Below are 20,819 nucleotides of genomic sequence, written 5' to 3'. Positions count from 1 at the left end.
CTGAAATAACGCCCCCCCCCCTCCCCCTTACAATTTGTGCCCAGTCTCTGAAAACGCTGTCAGCTCGTGCAATTTATCTAGGGGTAACGTCCTTTTTCGAAAGGTTCGCACTTGTATAGTGCAGTGAGGAAACGGATTGCCTGTAAGACTTATTGTTAATGATGATAAAATTTTAAAACAATTGTTTTCTAATCAGGGTTGTTACATATCGGCCCATCGACTGTTGTTTGAAAAAAAAGAGATATTACTTTCGAAGTGAAAGGTCAAGCCAGATAATGGCATACAGTATCTGAATCAATATCTGCACGTGAAACGTTGGTGAGACTAATCTGTCACCGATATATCGATGGCATGGCAGTAAACGTGACTCTGGTTATTTTGTGAGGGGAAAGGTCAAGGGTCATCAGATTTGTGGTAATGGGATGCAACCGATGATGATCAATACCAAACACGTGCAACACTTGGTAAAAACGTGGTAGAAAAGAATATCCAAGTAACGTGAACAACTGACGTGCAACTCTAAGAATGGTTTAGTTAAAGTGACATACTAGTAAGCTGGGTTTATGATCAGACAAGTGAATATATATATATATATATATATGTATATATATATATATATATATATATATATATATATATATATATATATATATATATATATATATATATATATATATATATATATATATATATATATATATATATATATATATATATATATATATATATATATATATATATATATATATATATATATATATATATAATATCGATTTAAACTATACGTTTCTGCGTTGGAACAGTTTATTGCATAGTTCGGATTTCCGGGACATTTTTTTTAATATTGCATGTAATAAATTATGTCATCGGATCGTTTGTATGTCATATCTTCATGCTAAGTTTGAGTTCAGTCAAATATTGCAAGTGATGGCTATAATATAGTATGCAACATACTGCGAGTACCTATTAGATATGCGGCAAATTGTATGCCCCCCCCAAAAAAAAAAAAAAAAAAAAAAAATAATAATTTGCTCCTACAACATTTCGGACTACTTTGTTTTCAATTTCCATTATCACCTTTTGAATGTAGTACAAACCAAATTTCACAACTGGTAACGTCTGCCCCAACTATTGGTTATTTGTATTTATACAGGTGAGTAAATGCTGTCGTCCGGTAGGCCTTGTTCAAATTTCAAGTTTACAATTACAATTGCAGATGATGTCCAAATGTTTGAGAAACTCACTCTACAACCGCTGTGTGTTTTTTTTAGTTCCATCGTCATCTTCTAACTGCAAAGTTGATAGCCTGATAGTCATCCAAGCATTGACGATAAACACTGACCCTTTATGTTAACTGCATTATAGGGTCAAAGGTTATCACGTTAAATTGATAAGAAGTAAAAAAAATGACATACGCTGGCTATGAATAACATATCTGATAAATATACCTGTATTATTAATTTTTACGTCACTTCCTATAGGATACTGAACTGAAAGAAAAATATTTTGGTTCCCCTCATGATCACACCATGCATATTATGGCCTTCAGGAGCAAACACTTCATTTTGTTTATACGATATAATTCATTTGAAATGAGGATGTTATAGAAATGTGTGTGTTTACCGGAACAGTTTCATCAATTGATTTCGTCATGACAAATTGTGGACCAAAGTCCAGTCAATATGGTGCCGTGTATACGCTTCATTAACATTTATTTTACGAACGAAAATGTTTAAATTGTAAATCGAAATTTTAAGTAGAAAAATAGATTTTCTTTTCCTGACGTAAGCATTAACTCAGTGAATATTCTCCTTAAGATATCCTTAACAAGTGGAATTAAATACCCCCGGTACCTACACTCAGTACTGTGTGGTTGTCTTCAATGTATTCCATTACTATATTGCACCTACGATTAGGTCACGAAATGAAATGAAAACGCTCGTGGGAATATAACGAGGGTAAAGGCTGTAATATCTTACTAAGCTGTATCTAGGTGATACGAAATCGTGATTCATCTTTGTTATATGATAAATATAATGTGTACATTGTTTTCTAAGCATGCAGTATGCTGATATAATGAGTGTATGTATGTATGTATGTATGTATGTATGTATGTATGTATGTATGTATGTATGTATGTATGTATGTATGTATGTATGTATGTATGTATGTATGTATGTATGTATGTATGTATGTACGTACGTGTGTGTGTGTGTGTATGTATGTATGTATGTACGTACGTACGTACGTACGTACGTACGTATGTATGTATGTATGTATGTATGTATGTATGTATGTATGTATGTATGTATGTATGTATGTATGTATGTATGTATGTATGTATGTATGTATGTAATACACGCCGATGTACGTATTCATACAACCTCGATTGAACTATTCTAGTATATTGTCAATGTCGGATACATTCCTTCTGAGACATAACAATTTGTATTCTGGCATTGTTAGAACAGTTGGATGTGTAGCAGGGATTACCTCGACATTTTTATACGTATGATAACTTAGTTACGTCATCGAAATAGTTTACAAGTTAATATTTTAACCAGATTTTAGTTCAGTCATTTTGCAAGGGATGTTTCAGTATTATAAATTTCAATGTAGGCCTATAGCCTAAATGAAACTTTAATAAAAGTATATCTAAAATACAACTGTGGACATAAAAGTGTGTGATGAATCCTCATGTGTAACTTAGTCAGACTAAATTGGTTGTAAGTGTTACTCTTAGTTTAACCGTGGTAACGCATGCAGGATAACCCCCCCCCCCGCACCATTGCCAGTTCAAATTGCTACAGAGTACATGTATGTACATTACAAGTGTGAAGTGAAGTAATATTGCAATCATATTTCTAAATGTAATATTGCAATCATATTTCTAAATTCACCAAAATTTATAAACTATTATTCATACATTTCATCACATATCAAGCACTGGTTGTTTTGACAACTTGCCAATATTTGGTAAAAATCTGGCAACATGCCAAATTGGCCCCCATACGATTCCATGCATGGCAGGACACACTTATGCCAATATGTGAGGAACCAGCAAACGATAACGATTATATTCAAAATTTCTCATTTAAGAACTATTTGGACTGAATAAATGCCATTATAAGAAAGCAAACGTAGTGTGTTGACTTTTGGAAAACTGGTGTTGTTTGATGTTCCTTCAAATCAAGACGTAACATTTGGAGATACATCGTTTGAATATAAATACTTCGGATAATGTACTTTGCACATTTAATGGCACCTATTACTCCTTTATACTGGTCGAATTAAAGTTATTGATTTCACACATTTCATACATCCTATCGGTTCGTTAATACTTTTTTACTCATATACAGGGATATCATGGAATTATTTGTAACTGTCTTTAAAATATTCCTGTATTATGCGTGCACTCAGTATGATCAACTAGATAAATAACTACACACCCATGGTGTACGAGGCAAACCGTGTCTACTTTTGAAATTTAATTTAAATTTAATTTAATTTAATCACAAGGTTAGATATATCGTGACGAATGAGAATGATAAAATAACCAGACGTTATGTCAACAATAATAACTTCGAGGTGTCAGAAACGGGGCATTAGTATTGAAAAAAAAACAATTAAACAAAAACAAAATGAAATGAAATGAAATAGATAACAAAAGATATGTTATACTTCTGTACTCTTTTCAAAACTAATAAGTGGTCGGATTGTTTCGTCAGTAAGCTTATGAAACTGTTCTGTAATATTGAAAAAGCCTGGGTGGGTGGGTGAGTGAGCGAGCGAGTGAGCGAGCGGGGCGAGCGAGTCAGACAGATAGAGAGACTGGCAGACAAACAGAGGGGTTGAATTGTTACGTCAAATTACGTCACCAGTCTACGAGGAGATTAACTATTCATGAATCGCTATTGTTTACAATATCGAGGCAATATTTACATGTCTGGCACAGTATTCAACCGTCTCAACTCAAATGAAAAGAAATCTGTCCACCTATTTGTAAATTGTTTGTTCCCTTCATATTTTTCCAGGTTTCCAGCAACCGAAAACATTCGATGGGTTACATGCCCACATGCTTATATGAAGCGTAGTTGAATCAAGGAACGGAGGATTTGCCACCCGGAAGCTTATTGACGCCCTCATAAGGTCACAGTTGTTTACTCACCGCGGTGAAAATAAAAATTTGCATGTGATTTGCAAGTATAACAGACAACATGGCTGCTGAATGTAGTGGGAGTCACCGCAAACAGTCAGAAAACTCGCCAAATATTGTCTGAATCGTCGACATTCGTCGTTAAAAAGTCTACGATATCCTAGGGAAGTATACGTACATTTCTCCGAGGAGGTTTATTTCCTCCAGAAAGCCATCATGTCGCAGTATAAAAAGCGGTAAGTGAATTTGTGATGTGTTTGTCATTCAGTGGTATTTGGAACAGTTCATCATCGTGATGGTGAAAAGATGCGGTTATGTAATCGGTAACGATGACGAATAGACGATGGCGATTAGACGAATATAACTGCTGATGTATCTAGTTGGTAGGATAATACGCAGGAGATAGGACAACTTTAAATGGAGGACAATAATAGTGTACTTTCGCGGGTGTTTTCTCGATGTAAACAACGCGTGTGCTGTGTTCACAAGTTAGTCATTTTATCCCAAATACTACGTTTCACGTGGTCGATACGACGTACGTGGACCCTTCGTAAATGTACGATTTCCTAAAGGACGTATGAATGTACCTGAATACAGAGACGTTGTGACATTTTTACACGATGGACAACACAACATCATTTTCGTAAAATTCCTTCGCTGACCGTTTATTTTTGTTATGATCGTCAACAGAACGAAGCTTTCGAGTAGTGAGAGTAGCGATCGGGAAGGCGAGCCATGGACCCAAAGCTCCAGGTGCGTAGTAGTACTATATAGTATAATCCACTTCCTGTCACCCCTCTGTGGGGATTTTTCATTTTATAGTTAATTTCCCAATTTTTTCACCATTTTTATCGTGTTCTTGAACATCAGATAGTTCAATTTGCTAGCCACCTTTTTTGACGTAAATTATTAGGTTACTTGGAAATTGTGAATGGGATTTGTAAAAAACGATTCAGGGACTGTGTTATTATTTAACGAAGGGACCGTGGTGAGGTGTTTTACAAGAGATTACTGTGTGTATGAAGAGATAGTGTAGCGCGTAATGTGATATCAACATATCGCTGGTAATTCTAAACGATTCTAACTGTATGTTAGACTTTTAAAATGTATCATTTTCATACGAGTTCTTCTAAAATTCATCAGTTTATACACACCGTTGCCGGAAAAGAGAAACTTTTCTCTTTGTCAAGGTCAGTGTAACGTCGTATCTTGCCATGTGTAAAGTAGACTTCCTGTGGTATTTGCTAATTTTTCACTGAGAGGGTATTGAGGGGAGAATAAATTTTCAACCGGTGAATTTTTTTTTTTTTTTTTTTGGGGGGGGGGGGGATTCTTCAGATTGTAATTTCTGAGAAGGAGATGTTGGAAAAGGGCCTTTATGTTATGGCTTGTAAAGTACAATGTGAATTAATGTTTTGTGAAGTAATTGTGTACATACCAAAATCAGATTAATATTGTGTGAATTCCCTAGTATTTTGTGCCATTTTTAAGGACTTATTAAAACATTCATTGTAAATTTCCAAATATACAAATTTCATTGTTTATCTATATTAAGAAGGGGGGAGGGGAGGACTCTTATAAGTAAACACGTGATATAGTTGACAGACATCATACTAATGGTTTGTAGTACTTTAAGAAAGTACTTCCTATGACCTGAAATTTTTTTTAATCTAACCAACAATTATTGCTGTGAGGCCAAGAAAAATAAGAAAATTGTTTCTGGTCAGCACACGTATTGATCACTTAAATACCCTCACGTTGGTTTTTGTGTGTGTGTGTGTGTTTGTCCAGTCCATGCATTCTGCAGATCTGGGGGAGAAACACAAAAATAACCCTCCTTTAATACTTCAGTGAAGACAACTGCAGAGCCAATCATGAACAACTAAATGACGTCTGCCCCTCATACACACTTTCTCTAAAGTACTAAATAAAAAGAACAGTAAACAGCCATAAATACTAGTAGGAGATTGAGTGACAGGTAAATTGTTGAGAATTATTTTTAAAAATCATGTCGTCGCACCACTTTAGACAAACCATCCTGACCAGAAACAAATCTTTCTTTTTTTTTTGACCATATTTTAATTTTTATTGAACCATGAAACATTCTTTATTAGTTTGTATCTCATTTTGGCATGGAACCAGTATATAGTAGTCACTCAAAGTTCAACAGTCTGAACAAAGTGTCTCCGCTCAAAAATTGTGTAAAACTAACACCTCGATAGTTACAGTTTCACTTTTTACACATTTTAGCCAAAAGATTTTGCTTATGTAATGTGGAATTTGTGTATGCCATGCGATCAAAAGTTTATGCTTATGGAATGTTTTTTTTATCACTTCATATATATGTTTGACAATTTACCAACTAAAATTTTCTGATATGATACTGTCTGGGAAGTGTATGTATCAATTCCCCAATTAATGCCCTACATGTTTGGAAACTCTGTATTCTGGGCATGCTATCACCTTTCATTTATATATGGTTATACTGAATCACAAAAAGAAAAATGTTTCCCCTTACAGTTATAAAATAACACATATCGTTGAAATCATATCAAATTCTGTGTATGACTGAAGCATCGCTCTGAGCTGCTCAGTGATTTCCACTATCTGTACATCACAGTTCAGTTTAGTGAAATGTCAATACTGCTGTCATGGTATTCCTATCTCAGTACATTGAAATGCAATTTGGCATTCCACTCAGTTTGGAATTAATACAGCTAATGAAGGCTGAAGTTATCCTTATTATTTGTACACATCGAGTGAAATGAAAGTGCGCTGGCCTAAATAAAAGGGTGATGACCGGCTAGCTGGCACGTTCCATACGTCTCTCACCACCATGTGTAAACTGAACAAGTGAGTACAAAACAAAGGCTGTATGCGCCATTTGTTGTTTGTTGTCGCCTGCTTTTTTTGTGGACTAGGAAAAGTATCCTATTCATTTCATGCTGGCAAGATATTTCAGAATCTGAACCTTTGGCTGTGGTTGTTTATGTTTCTGTTTTGACAAATAACAAAGATGTTCGTACAAATATGTTGTTGGTGCTTCTCTTGGCATTTAGTAAAACTTGAGATAGTTTTATCTGCTTTGGAAAGTATGTCTACCAAATCCAATAGGAGATTGATTTTAGACTCGAGTTCATTTTTTATCTAAGTTAGGCGTCAGGGCATAATGTAAATGAATTTTATTGATGCTGAGTTAATAGTTTGATATTGTTCTTTATGGGTCACTTGCTATCCTCAGGTGGACAATGACTGTAACTATTCCATTATTGACGAGGGATAGATAAAACTGCATTTCAACTTGGGGTATGGCTGATGAGTATTTTTCCGTTTCGTAGGCCCATACAAAAGACTATAAAGGCAATAATTTCAAACTAGCAGGAAGGAACTTAGATACAGATACAATATAGGGCTTCATCTGATGAGTTAGTGAACTATGTCATGGCAAAGAGATTAAATGTTGTGGTAGTAAAATGACATCATCGGGCTCGGTTCCTTTTCCAATTTCAATTTCCCACTCCCCCTCCCTCGGTGTTTTTCAGGAACATTTGGAGACTGTGCAAATAGGTGGGATTTACAGTGGAGTTGACACAACAGTTTGCCTGCTGTGTGTACATTCATGATGTCCATGTATAGGTATAAATCTGCCTGTTAAAAGGTCGATACCAATAACCTGACTTGCCTAGTGTTGATAGATGGCATTGCTATGCAGGGGATCTTAACTACCCAAAAATGTAAACAGCAAAGCTATCATGAAGCCTGCCCTAGCTGCCAACAAAATGAACAATAATCTACGTCAAAGTGTGTGTATATATTTGTACAATACATTACACATTTTTATTTTTTGTGACCCAGCCTCCTCACGAGACTGAATCATATGCATTCAACCACAACAACAATGAAGACAGTAAAAAAGCAAACCACATCAAATATAGAACTGTAAAGGTATCCCAAGCGTAGCAGAGAATGGAAGGATTGTGTGTGATGACAGTGATTGAGAAGTATGTTTATGTCGTACTAACACAAAAGGAAAAAAAGAATAGGACCAGACAAAGATGTCAAACTTTTAAGGAATACACTATCGTTGAATAAATGGAGACAATTTTCACAACATGTGTACAAACTTTCAGTTAATTTATTGGTTGTGCCATGCTGTTGATGTTTTGAAAATGGTACACAGTTTGTCATGTTCTTCAAAAAAAAATCTTGTGCCATTGTTCTGGTCAGTAAGTTTTTATTGTACTGTTCTTTGACTGTGACATTTGTACTCAAAATTTTATGACTGTTCAAATCAAATCATGATTGTGGGCTTTTCTGTCTGTCTGTCTGGCTACGATAGGTTTATTGTACATGAGTGACAGCCCTACTACTAGTATGTATTTACTACTTATGATTCTATGTATGTCAGGGAAAAAGAGTTGTTAGCTGAGTGGAAAGCACACTACGGCAGTTTTGCTTTATTGACAAGCCACCATAGTAGCAGGGGAAAGGAAGGGAGGGCTTGGAACAGTACACTGTGAAAAAAGGGGAATGACCAGCAACGATTAGTCATTGTGTGTGTTAACTGTCGACAGGAAGAAGTCGTCAGGACAGTCGGCAGACTCATAGCAAATCCAGGAAAATATGTACTTAAATATCACTTTAACTTCATCTAAAAATTATACAAGATGTGTACGCTCTTGTGGAAATTGCATAAATTTTTCATCAGGAAGGCTAAGCCCCCATCTTGTAAAATTGATGGACTGAACCATACATGTAATAAGGAAACTCCAAAATTCTGCCTGTAAGTGAGGAAGAAACCATGTCAACAACTATTTGAACCTACACAGCAAAGGTGCATAAACAGATGATTAAGCTTGTTGAAATTCACACTGTAGTATTAATTTAAATGAGACTACTTGGAGTGGAACTGACTTTAGTACATGATGAACTGGGGCTGTAGCAGTGATACAGTTATTGCCAAGGTTCTTGTACATTTTTGAATGAGTTTTGCATGTATCAGTTAAATAAGAGACATCTTGAGATATAGCAGTGAAGTCTTCGTACTTCGGTCTCCTGTTTGACTTGTGATAGTAAAGTTGTTAACCCATGTTCTGTAGCCTGGCCATGACGAATGTTGTCCCATTTAGGGTTAGGGCTTCTCACACATTTACTACTGTATACATGAATAGTTGTGGTTTTTTGATATACGAGTCATTTTGACAAGCGTGTGAGGGTTGACGTACTGGAAGCAGTGCACTAGTTTGGGAAGACACAATAGTCAATAGATAAAATACTGACTTTTAACGTTACACACACAGGAATAGTAAAGTTACTAGATCCTGTGTAGGGAAATACTACATGTTTTTTTGGAGTGAAGCCAATCTGTTACTGAGCTACTGTTTAAATGTAATTTCACTAGAAATGACAAATATGTTAGCTGTGGACCACTTTCCGGATGTCATCTTTCCAAGCTTTCCATAATAGTTTAATACACAAAGGAAACAGCAGATGACATTCCCAATTTTTTCCCCTATTATTTTCTGCTTCAGAAATTTGTACATGTTTGCCTTTGATCTTTGAAAAGCTTACTTAGTCCCCAGGGTGTGTGTAAAATGAACATCAATATTGAAATTGGGTTTGAACTTGACACAAAAACAATGTAAGCTTTTTTTTTCAATGTTTGCTTTCGATCAACCATTTTAGCTTAGTCATATGAATAAACTTGATGGATATTTTTGCATGTCATTGTGAACAGAGACGTGAATTATTAAATCGAGATAATTTGTGAGTTGACGCTGTAACAGACGAACATCTTAGCATTTACAATTTCCAACATGCCTGTGGGAGTATACAAACAACGTCACATGAAATATGTAGGAAAAAATTGAATGTATGTGGGATTTCACAAAATTGCATCAGATGATCGCCTCAATATAATTTATTTACTTACAGATGACATTTAGCAAGCGAAAAAAAAAAACTGAAATAAGGACACATGTTTTGTGTGAGGAAGGAAGGTAGTAACATAGCTGGCAATTAGATCACCAACAGGTGATGTGTAAATGTGATCAGTGTCTCTCTTTGTGACAGTTTTCATGGGGTATTTAACTTCATTGCAAGCTTGATTTATGTATGTATGTTCATGTATAATTTCTACATGAAGTCAGTCTTCTGTTTAGAAAGGTAGGCTGCCTACGTTAATATTGGCAATTAATTTTGATTTCAGCTGTGGACCTGATGTAGTAAAATAAAGGCAGTTATACTTGTTCAATGTTCACCAAAACAAAGAACTTTTTCATCTGAAATCTTATGTATATTGTCACTATGTTGCCATGGAAAGTGACCAATGAGAACCCAATAGAGTGGTAATACTATGTCTAGTATGAAATAGATCAATGCTTTTGTTGATATTTACATGTAAGCTTCTTTAATCCAGTCATAGAACTTGGGTAGGCCAGTGCCTTTATAGAGTATGCCGACAAGTGTCCTCCCTTCAAGTATTCACCCACAGGTATTAAGAAGTGTAGGTCAGGAAAGTGAAAGTAGTAGTGTGGACTACTTAAAATGGTTGTCAAATACACAGTTTGCATTTGTATACACACACACATACATACATACATACATACATACATACATACATACATACATACATACATACATACATACATACATATACATACATACATACATACATACATACATACATACATACATACATACATCACATACATACAAATGCACGCACGCGTATGTACGTACATACATGCATACATTACATACATACATACATACACACACACACATTGAACTCCCATACTTACACATAAAGAAATTAAACAAAACAATTGCACAGTTGTTTACTGATTGAGAAACGAGAGGAACTTACCATCATAAAAAATGATGTCATCATAACTACATGTAAATGTTGTGGTGTCCTAATCATTCAATTTGAATCTCCTTGAAAAGTAATGTGTTGGGATCCGATTATGATAAAAATTCAATTGACATTGTGAATGTGATGTGTGTGAACACATAGATGACTCACCTGTACCTGTACACTATCTAATCTCTAATGTTCTACTATTGACAGTGTTCTAGTCGTACTTCAGAGGTGTAATCATTTGGAAGGAGGGCCATGAAAAATGTCTTAGTATTAGTAATATCCAGAAAACCAAAATTAAGCGTAATGTTTTTGTACCGGTCCCATACTAAAATCCTGACCCTCAAGATGTTGCTGTGGTAGTTCAGAAAATCATTCTTACATTAAGTACTGTTTTCCAATGATTGAAGGAAAAGTAGCATTATGAAAAGCTTATATTTTGGAAAAAAATGAGAGTTTGTTCATGGTCACGTACGGTGGGCGTAGTGTGTGTATGTTAATTGATAGGAATGTAAGCATTTATAATTAGAAATTGTAGTGTACTGTGCAGAAATGCTGGTTGCACATGTATATGTGTGTGTTTGTGTATGTGTGTGTTCGTGCATGCACGCGCAGGCACGTGCGTGTGTGTATGTTTGTAAATATTTGTCTGTCTGTCTGTCTGTATGTATGTATGTATGTATGTATGTATGTATGTATGTATGTATGTATGTATGTATGTATGTATGTATGTATGTATGTATGTATGTATGTATGTATGTATGTATGTATGTATGTATGTATGTATGTATGTATGTATGTGTGTGTGTATGTATGTCTCTGTCTCTGTGTGTGTGTGTGTACCCGTATGTTCTTCTGTGTCTTATATTTGTCTGTTTCTGCTTATGGATGTGTTATTGTCTTTTCTTTGCCTGTCCATCCATCTGCTTTTTATTGTCTGTCTGGTGACTTTCATTCAATGACTATGGGTATTTGAGTGATGATATTTATACGTGCCTGAAAAATTTCTCCAGCTGAGGTTAATTGGGATTCTTGGAATTAAAATGATGAAAGTGATGCAAGAGTTGTTTACATCATATCTCATTTAATACAAGGCTGGACTGTTTATCTAATCAGCAGAAGCTGTTTGCCTGGTGGTATTACGTATACATGTACGCCAGTCATGCATCATAGCAGAGCTTGTGTAATACAGTATGTAGTTATTCCAATAAATATTTCTAAAGTTCATATTTTGACACGGATCAAGTGAACAAGTAAGAGATTTCTGCAAATTACCATTGCAGTAAATCACATGATAGTTTCTTTGTTGTGTAGCTAATATAGACTGTAATATTTCATCGACGATTTGGATCACCAGATTTAGCCTAGTCTTTTGTTTTGCTAAAGCTGAATATTTACGAGTTATGACATAGACACGCTGATTTAGACAAATGCCGGACATAGACACGCTGATTTTAGACAAATGTCGGCTTTTATCATGATGAAAGTGATAAATCATTTTCACTGTTTATAACGTCTGTTGAGTATTTATGGAATTATCTGATAACTGGTAGGTGAGGTTATCAGTTATCAGAGACGTTAGAGAGGGAGTGTAAAAGTACTGTCAGCCGAGGGGCATGATTTATCAACAGGTATTTCATTTTATGATGCACATATACCACATCACACACTACACCATACCATACCATACCACACCACATCACACATCACATCACATCACATCACATCACATCACATCACATCACATCACATCACATCACACCATGTTACATCATACCACACAGCATCAGACGTCACACCACATCACACCACACCACACCAGTACCCCACACCACACCACACCAGTACCCCACACCATGTCACACCACACCACATCACACCATACCATTCCACAGCAAAAGATGGGAAAACTACTTAATGTATAAATTAGTAGCATTTTTCAATCATTTACTAGCTATGAAACAGATTATCTTAATATTTGATCTTATTAATATACCTGATAATAATTTTTAAAAATGCTTTGCTTTTATTTTCTGACAGTTTGGTATGAAAATTCACCTCAAAGTCAGATTAGAATTAATTGTCATATACATGTATTTGTACACAAATAATATCATGTACTCTAAATTTCTATTACTAAGTTGTATAATTCTTTCTGTATTTTTTAACCTCCACTACTCATCCCACCCCCACTACTCACCCCCAAGTAAAGTGACACTTGTAACCCCACTATTCATCCCTCCCCCACCCCCCAAGTAAAATGAAACCTCATGTTTTACATTTCTCATTCTTTTCTGTGTCGTTACATCGTACTGGCTAAAATCCAAATTATTTTAAATATCCAACTGCTTTGATAATAGTTAGTGTCAAATAGTACTACTACATTGTATTTGGTTTTTGATTTGTAAACATGTACAAAAAATGTATCAATAGAGGGGGTTATGGGTGGGTGGGATATCATTTGGAAGAAGTTCAAAACACATTTCCTGTATTGTGTTTGTGGGTAATTGCTTTCTTTATTGGTGAAAGTGGTGTCAGTGTTTGCCACATGCTAGGATACCAAGAAGTCATCCTTATCATAAAACAGTGGGGTAGTAGCTACATACACAACCCAAAGACTTGTCTTGGTGTTACGTGTTTTATATCAAGTTTGTAGTAGCCGCAGTATTAAACATGGAACAGTGGCATAAGTAGTAACTGCACATGTAGAGATGTGCACGTGGTCTCAGGGAAAAGGTGACATTCATTGTTGTTGTGTACATGGTTTGTGATGATGTCTTCAAAAGCATGAAAAGACAGGGAGGGGCTGTAGGAATGTTCCAGATACATGTAATAACTTATTAAAATTTCAGTAAATGTTCTTATGTAGAAATTATACGGGTATCGGACACTTGCCTGTTTTCTTCAAATCAAATTTGATAGAATAGGGGATTTGTGTGGGCGTTGTGAAGAATGAATGTCATCAGGTACAACTTTGTTGTTTAAATACTCAGTGGGATGGCTGGCTGGATGGCTGTTTCTTTTCTGTATGTGTTATTTCTAAAGTGTTGTAATAGCAATACATACTCAGTAAATATAAAGAGTGGTGGAACTGTTCTTTTTGCTGGTGAAATCTTAACTGTGAATGATACACTGACCTTAGACAAAGTGGTATGAATAAGTAAATAGTCATTACACTGTGAATATGTTAGTTTAGGTAACCAAGGCTGAATTGTGGCATGCTGAAACTTAAATGGTTGACAATGTATATATCTATTGCAGGTTTTAGTTGATTTTTTTAATGTCAAAAAGCCAACAAGCAAACAAATAAACAAACAAAGACAGTTAACTGTGAACAATTAGTGTTTCACAAGGATGGGGTGGGTGGGGGGGGGAGTGTTGTGATGTTTAGTGTTTGGTGAAATGGAAAGTACAAGTTTTTTAATAGGAGGTCAGGTACTATTAGCTAACTATTGAGTGAAGGTTGGTAATATTTTCATTCTTTCATCTGTCGGTCTCTGTTTGCCTGTCTGTCAGTATGTCTGTCTGTTATGTGTGCATATGTGTGTGTGCATGTATATGTGTGTGTGCATGTATGTGTGTGTGTGTGTTTGTGTGCGTGTGCGCGTGTGTGTGTGTCTGCAATACAAGTACTAAGTAGCTATGGAAATCCAGCTTGGATGTTACTTTTGATGTGATCATTGAAGGCTGGACATCAAACTTCAAAGCAAGATTATAGGCATAATGGGTTTTAAAACTGATTTTTGGTCAAAAGACATGAACTAAAAACTTCTAGGTAGGGGTGCGTCCAGTGCTTGATACAGATGTTTAGAATGTAGCCTTCTAGGTCAAATACTGTCTGTGTGATGCAAGATGGCATAGTCCCCTTTAAGGTGTTTGGGTCAAAAATATAATTGTTTGTCGACAGGCAATTCCAAAATCTCCAGGGTTAATTCGTCACATCTAAGATGGGGAATGTCCCTAGGGGTGATAGATAGATAAAACAAAAGGTGGTAGAATTAATTAGACAAAGAAATACAACAACAACAACAACAACAACAACAACAACAACAACAACATGTGATGTTATAAACAAACCTATAAATTGAAAACAACAAACAAACAAATACAAAAATGTTGACTATAAACAAAGCTAAATATTTTTGACTTTGAAAACCAGAGCCAAAAACAGCCATAAATCTGGTTACTGAATTGTAGCTGGTTTAGATAGTATACGATTGTGAGTAGTTTTGCTGTGCAGTGTGCCATGCAATAGTGAGCAGCTACATATAGGATCTAATCATAGATGTCCATAGCTGTTGACGTCATTACAAAGCTTCCCAATAAATCATTCCCTGTGTTTGTTTTACGTGATTACATGGAGTTGTTTTGGTCAGCGCAAGCAGTAATACACACCCTATCATGTTAAACTTTACAGAATCATTGACCGGAAGATTGGAGGGGAAAATTACAAAAAACAAAACAGGAAACGCTGATTAAATATTGGCCGTTGGGGGTTTGATGGTTCTGTTCACACACAAGAGGCCGAAAATGTCTTTTGGATGAAAGAATTGCTTTCATTCAAGAGGGAAGATGCTTGTGTATTTGGAAAGCATGGTGTGTTAGGAAACTCATTTTTCATGTGGTTACCAAGGGCAACAAATGAGTCTGTAGGGATTGGATAATCTCCTTAGAACAAATACATTGCAGTTGACCAAATATGGTCATCAGAAACATCAGTAACCATTAGCAACAGCATGTGCGAATACACTAGGAGAAATCGGTATTTATGTTGGAGTGGAAATTTAGATATATAAGTGTTTGCATGTAACAGTATGCACACATACACATAATGTTTCATAATGTGTGAGGGATATATGGGTGGCAATATCAAGAGAAAACGTATAGTATGACAGTTTTACACATTCGTCAAGCCACTGAGTTACCTTGATTTGACAACCAATTTCTGACAAGATATTTAATAAAAAACATGCCATGCTAAGCTCATTACCACGTACTAGACTATAGATAACAGCTAGAGCTAATTTCAACGCTAACATTCACATTGTACTGTCGCAGAATTGATCAGTCCAATCATGTCCATGTATTTCCCCATTCATGTCATGTTATAGGCCGAAGATCTAATTTGGTTTGTTGTGATTAAGAAAATAGGTGAATCATTAACATACCAAACATGTAGCTCCCGCTGAACAGTCTGTGTAGTAAGTATTAATGAAAGGTAAAAGAAATAAAATGAAAAAAAAAATAACAAGAATGATAAGCCCACATATTGTATTTTGTCTAAATTTGAAACTATGTTGACAAGGGCTGGACTCAGTTAGTTGCTACTCAGATACTAATCTCCGTCTCCTAATGTCATGGAATCATTCATCATTAGTATGTTGTATCTTATTTATTTATATTTCTGGAAATAAATAAATGAATTATTATTATTAAAATTATTATTATACAAGATTTATTTAATTATTAATGGTACATCATCATTAATTAAAGTCGATTTCTTCCCCCTGGGGGGGGGGGGGGGGGTCACCGCCTGTCCTTCTTTCCATGTGGCAATCACATTCCTCCATTTCTGCCCGTTCCCATAGTCATTGATTCCCATAGTACATGATTATTAAATATTATTAATATTATTAAATATTATTACTAGTAATACTGTATTTAGTTTACAATAAAAAGAACGTGATATTAACTTAATACCGTACATGTTCAATATTTTTGTAAAGATGTATACATGTACTATAGCCTGAAGACTTGTCGTTGACTTTGTAATATAGCAGTCCTACATCAATGTTGATGTGAGATCCCAAGATTAGAAAGTCAATATTAACAAGTCTGTAGGATATTTAAATGTCATTCCCCAGTATTTTTCTTCGTTCAGCCAAGCAAAATACGAGTGACTTAAGACGCCTTTGTCTAGCGACTCGTAGTGACAACCCTTAGATCATGAGTAGTTTCTGGCTGACTGAAGATAAATATTGGAGAATAACATAATTTTGCTAGTGCCAGTAATTATATCAAAGAAAAGTTGTAGAAAGTAATGGTAATTTAGAATGTTTTGACTCATATTTTTTAACACAGCAGAACCAGTGATGTAGACACGCGTTATCGAGATGTAGAACGACCAGAGTATATATTCCATATTTTTTGTTCAACTCGGCTTGTGCATGGTATAATAGATACAATCTACATGAGGGGAGTTAATTTTCCCTCTTATTTTTAGAGTCTAATTTTACCAAAGTTCCGTGAGATTTATCCTTTCCTCTGGTATTGGGTTCCTAAATCTTAGCAGAAGTGCAAGCTATTTGTTTTGATGTAGTACATGTAATTCATATCAGAAATGTTTCATGTAATTTATTTTCATGGTGTGAATTGTGAATATTGAAGGCAAGTTGGAATATATTTTGTACATTTCATAATATTGTACGACAGGAGAAAGTCCTTAATTATCCAGAAATCCAGAAAAATAGTATGTACCGAGAAAATCTTTCATGTCTGTCTTGTAAAGGGTAAGACCCCCACCCTCCACCCCTCATCCGAACTGAATCACTTATAGAAAAAATAAATAGTGTTATATTCAATTTTGGCTATGAAGATGAAATCTATAATCATTGAACTTAGGTGCAGATCCATATAAAAAATGGCAGGATATAGGAAGGAATGTTTGTCCTCAGTACTGCAATATTCACAGCAAAAACGAATAACCCTGGCCAGAAAATTACTGGTATAATTGGCCTTCCTATTGATTAACATGATAAAAAATAGATGGATTATTGATATAGTGAATAAGTTGTTGACAAATGTAGTTTTACAACCACTTCCACCTACATTGTGTAAGTGAAACACCCCCATTACCCTTTAACATTTAGAAACTGTGTTTTAATATTTAACCTGTGTAGGTACAAACCATATTGATAAATAAATAAAATGTGTACTATGATATCGTAAATCTAAATAAGATTTCAATGGTCTGTATTAGAATAGTATGAACTCATCAGTTGTAATCCCGGCCTACTTTCATTCTGCTTTTTTGTACCTTTTCCATCCATATATTATTTAACATTTACGGTACTTTGTTATGCCGAGACCACACACTGTTTCTTTTATGTGTAAAATATTACTTATTAGATGCAAAAAAATTGGCCTTTTATGTATGAAGACTTCTGAATCGAGCAGAGTGTTTACAGTGGGATATCATATGTGTTTAGTACTTTACAAATATCCACCCTCTGCTGACAACACCCAGAACTCCCCCCCACCTCCCCATCCCACCCCACCCACTGTACTCTAAAGGTCTGTTTTCCACCTGTCATGCCTGCATATGAAGGCCAGCTAGCCAGCACACTTGTCTCTGGTGCATCTACTAATACACACACATAAAGTGTCACTGGTTGTAAATAAATACTGCAGGACTACTTGCCTAAGGGGTGATTATTATGTGAGGGTCAGAAGGGGTCGTTTATTTTCTGGACAGAAATGCCATAAATAGTTTTAGCAAGTTGTGACGAGGTGATATCATGTTATGGTAACTTTTGCAACTCTTGTCCATATTAATTATTATACACACATTCTCCCAATTTGTCAACTATCTCTGTACTGCCAATGTTGGTACTACCACATTTAGCAAGGCAGTTGTGAATTTCGAATTTTTGCTCAAAACTGTCTTGTGTATTTTTTTTATTGACTGAAAAATTTCTTAAGATCCTTCAGCAAATGAGCAGTTATGCATAACCAGATGTTTGCAAGTTCTATAGAGGTATGTCCTACATGGAGATTTTATTAGCTGCGGTCAGTTTAGCTGAAGGAAGCACTCAATCATGTATCTGTAAGTAGATGAGGAATAGAAAAACCCTTCATATTTTCTACCCATTAAGCTGCTATGATAGTTGGTCTCCGATCCACAAACTTAAACTTAACCAAATAATTTATTGTAATGAATGTAAACAAATTAGTCGGGGGAAAAAGAAATATCGGGGCGACAATACCAATAAAAAATTCATGAATTTAATCTTTATATAGACATGAAATAGATTAACATTATTGTGGAAATTGTTGCCATACTTGACACCAATCCTGAGTAAATGGATATTCCTAAAGGTGTTACCACTGTATAAATATGTAGTTCTACTTTGCATAATTCTGTATGCCAATATAGAAATTGTCGTGTTTATAAAATCTATACAAATAACGTGTATGAGCTTTCCTAATATACCAGTTCATTTTTTGAAATCCACTGAAGTATGTGCACAAGAGTGTTTTTTATCTTCGGAAGAATTGGCTATTCTGCAGCATTGATGGTGGATTTTTCAATGTTATTAATTATTTCATACATGTGCATTATTGCGATCATTGTTACACAGCATTGTTGGAGGAGTACTATTACATTAATTCCATACATTTGTACACGTAATATTCGATCATTGTTGTAAATTGAATTTTTCTGTATTACAAATTACCAGGGTACTTCAAGAAAAGCCAGATTTGAAAATATGAAAAGAAATTTTTTTAGATATGCATCAGTTGCACTGCAGCACGATTTAGCAGCGTTTCATGTAATTTGCTATGTATACTTGTAGCAAGGAACAGAAGCCAAGTGCGATATTTTTATGTGAAGTTATTTCACTTTCAAGGTGCATCTATTTATAGGCAACAATGCCTGTCGCAATAATGATGATGATGGAGAATAAACAAATGTGAGCTGTGTTAGCCTTGTCACTGTCAACTGTAAAATATCCCCATACATCAATGTAATAATAATATATATTGGATAACACAACAAATAACAATTTATTTTGTGACATCTACAGTGTTGTTCGCAATTATTCATTTGTTTTTGGTCGTATCAGCTGACTTGGTTCACAGACATTTGTGTGATGTTGACCTTGATACTACATGGTACATGTAGGTGGTTTGAAATGATGCAATGATAGTGTATCAGTTGACAGGCATGATGTAAGCGTCCACAGGCTGTGTTCTTGTCTTAGTCTGCAGTGTGTTATTGAATTCTTGTCTGTTATTTATCAAATCATTTTAATTTTGTTAAATTTTATGTCTGTAACAATTTGGTAATCAATTCACATATCTATAACAATTCAGTGATAATTATTTTCTGTAACAATTCGGTGTTTAATTTTGTGTTTACATTCGATGATTAACTTTGTATGTATGTATGTATGTATGTATGTATGTATGTATGTATGTATGTATGTATGTATGTATGTATGTATGTGTGTGTGTGTGTGTGTGTGTGTGTATGTATGTATGTATGTATGTATGTATGTATGTATGTTTGTTTGTACTAAATGATTATATATTTAATGTCTGTAACGTAATACTGTGATCATTGGTTGTTTGTTACAGTTGATCATAAATTTACATGTAATAGCTAACTATGTGATCAATAAATGTAATAAAATTAACAATTGTTTGGACTAATTTATATAGAGGTTTGACATAGTGACATAGTTTTGTGATTAATGGTTGTCTGTAAACACGTGTTCATTTGTGTGTTCAGTTCTTAGACATAGTGTTTCTATGGTAATACAAACTGTAACTCTTAGTTCATCTATTTCCAAGACATAGGCTTAATAATAAGTATATCTCTGTGGTAAAAAGTTAAAATTCTCATTGTCTATCTAACTATTAAGAAGTAGACTGTATCTGCATTTGTAATAATTCTCCACTAAGTCTATATCTATCCCAAGCTGATGTGAATGATGACATCCAGTACTGAAACAATGGAATGAACACATACATTGAAGAGATGGAGAGAGTGTTGCTCGATGTGGCCGTAAATGGAAA

General features: G+C 35.0%; 1 protein-coding gene across 2 annotated transcripts in view; it reads left to right on the top strand.

Moving 5' to 3' along the window:
* The first annotated feature begins 4,215 nt into the window (after positions 1-4,215).
* The window catches only part of LOC144453681 (uncharacterized), a 60,729-nt gene continuing 44,125 nt past the window's right edge, over positions 4,216-20,819 (top strand). The window contains exons 1-2 of one of the 2 annotated variants that reach the window (XM_078145012.1): positions 4,216-4,392; positions 4,847-4,909. In XM_078145012.1, the coding sequence (XP_078001138.1) occupies positions 4,373-4,392; positions 4,847-4,909 (83 nt within the window). In that variant the 5' untranslated portion in view covers positions 4,216-4,372. Of the gene's footprint in view, positions 4,393-4,846; positions 4,910-20,819 lie in introns of those variants that run through there. The other variant, XM_078145013.1, reaches the window with a different exon arrangement.

This window comes from Glandiceps talaboti, chromosome 2 (assembly GCF_964340395.1).
Source record: "Glandiceps talaboti chromosome 2, keGlaTala1.1, whole genome shotgun sequence".
NCBI lineage: Eukaryota > Metazoa > Hemichordata > Enteropneusta > Spengelidae > Glandiceps > Glandiceps talaboti.
The sequence above is the reverse complement of the archived record's forward strand: the minus strand, read 5'-3'. Positions and strand labels throughout refer to the sequence as shown.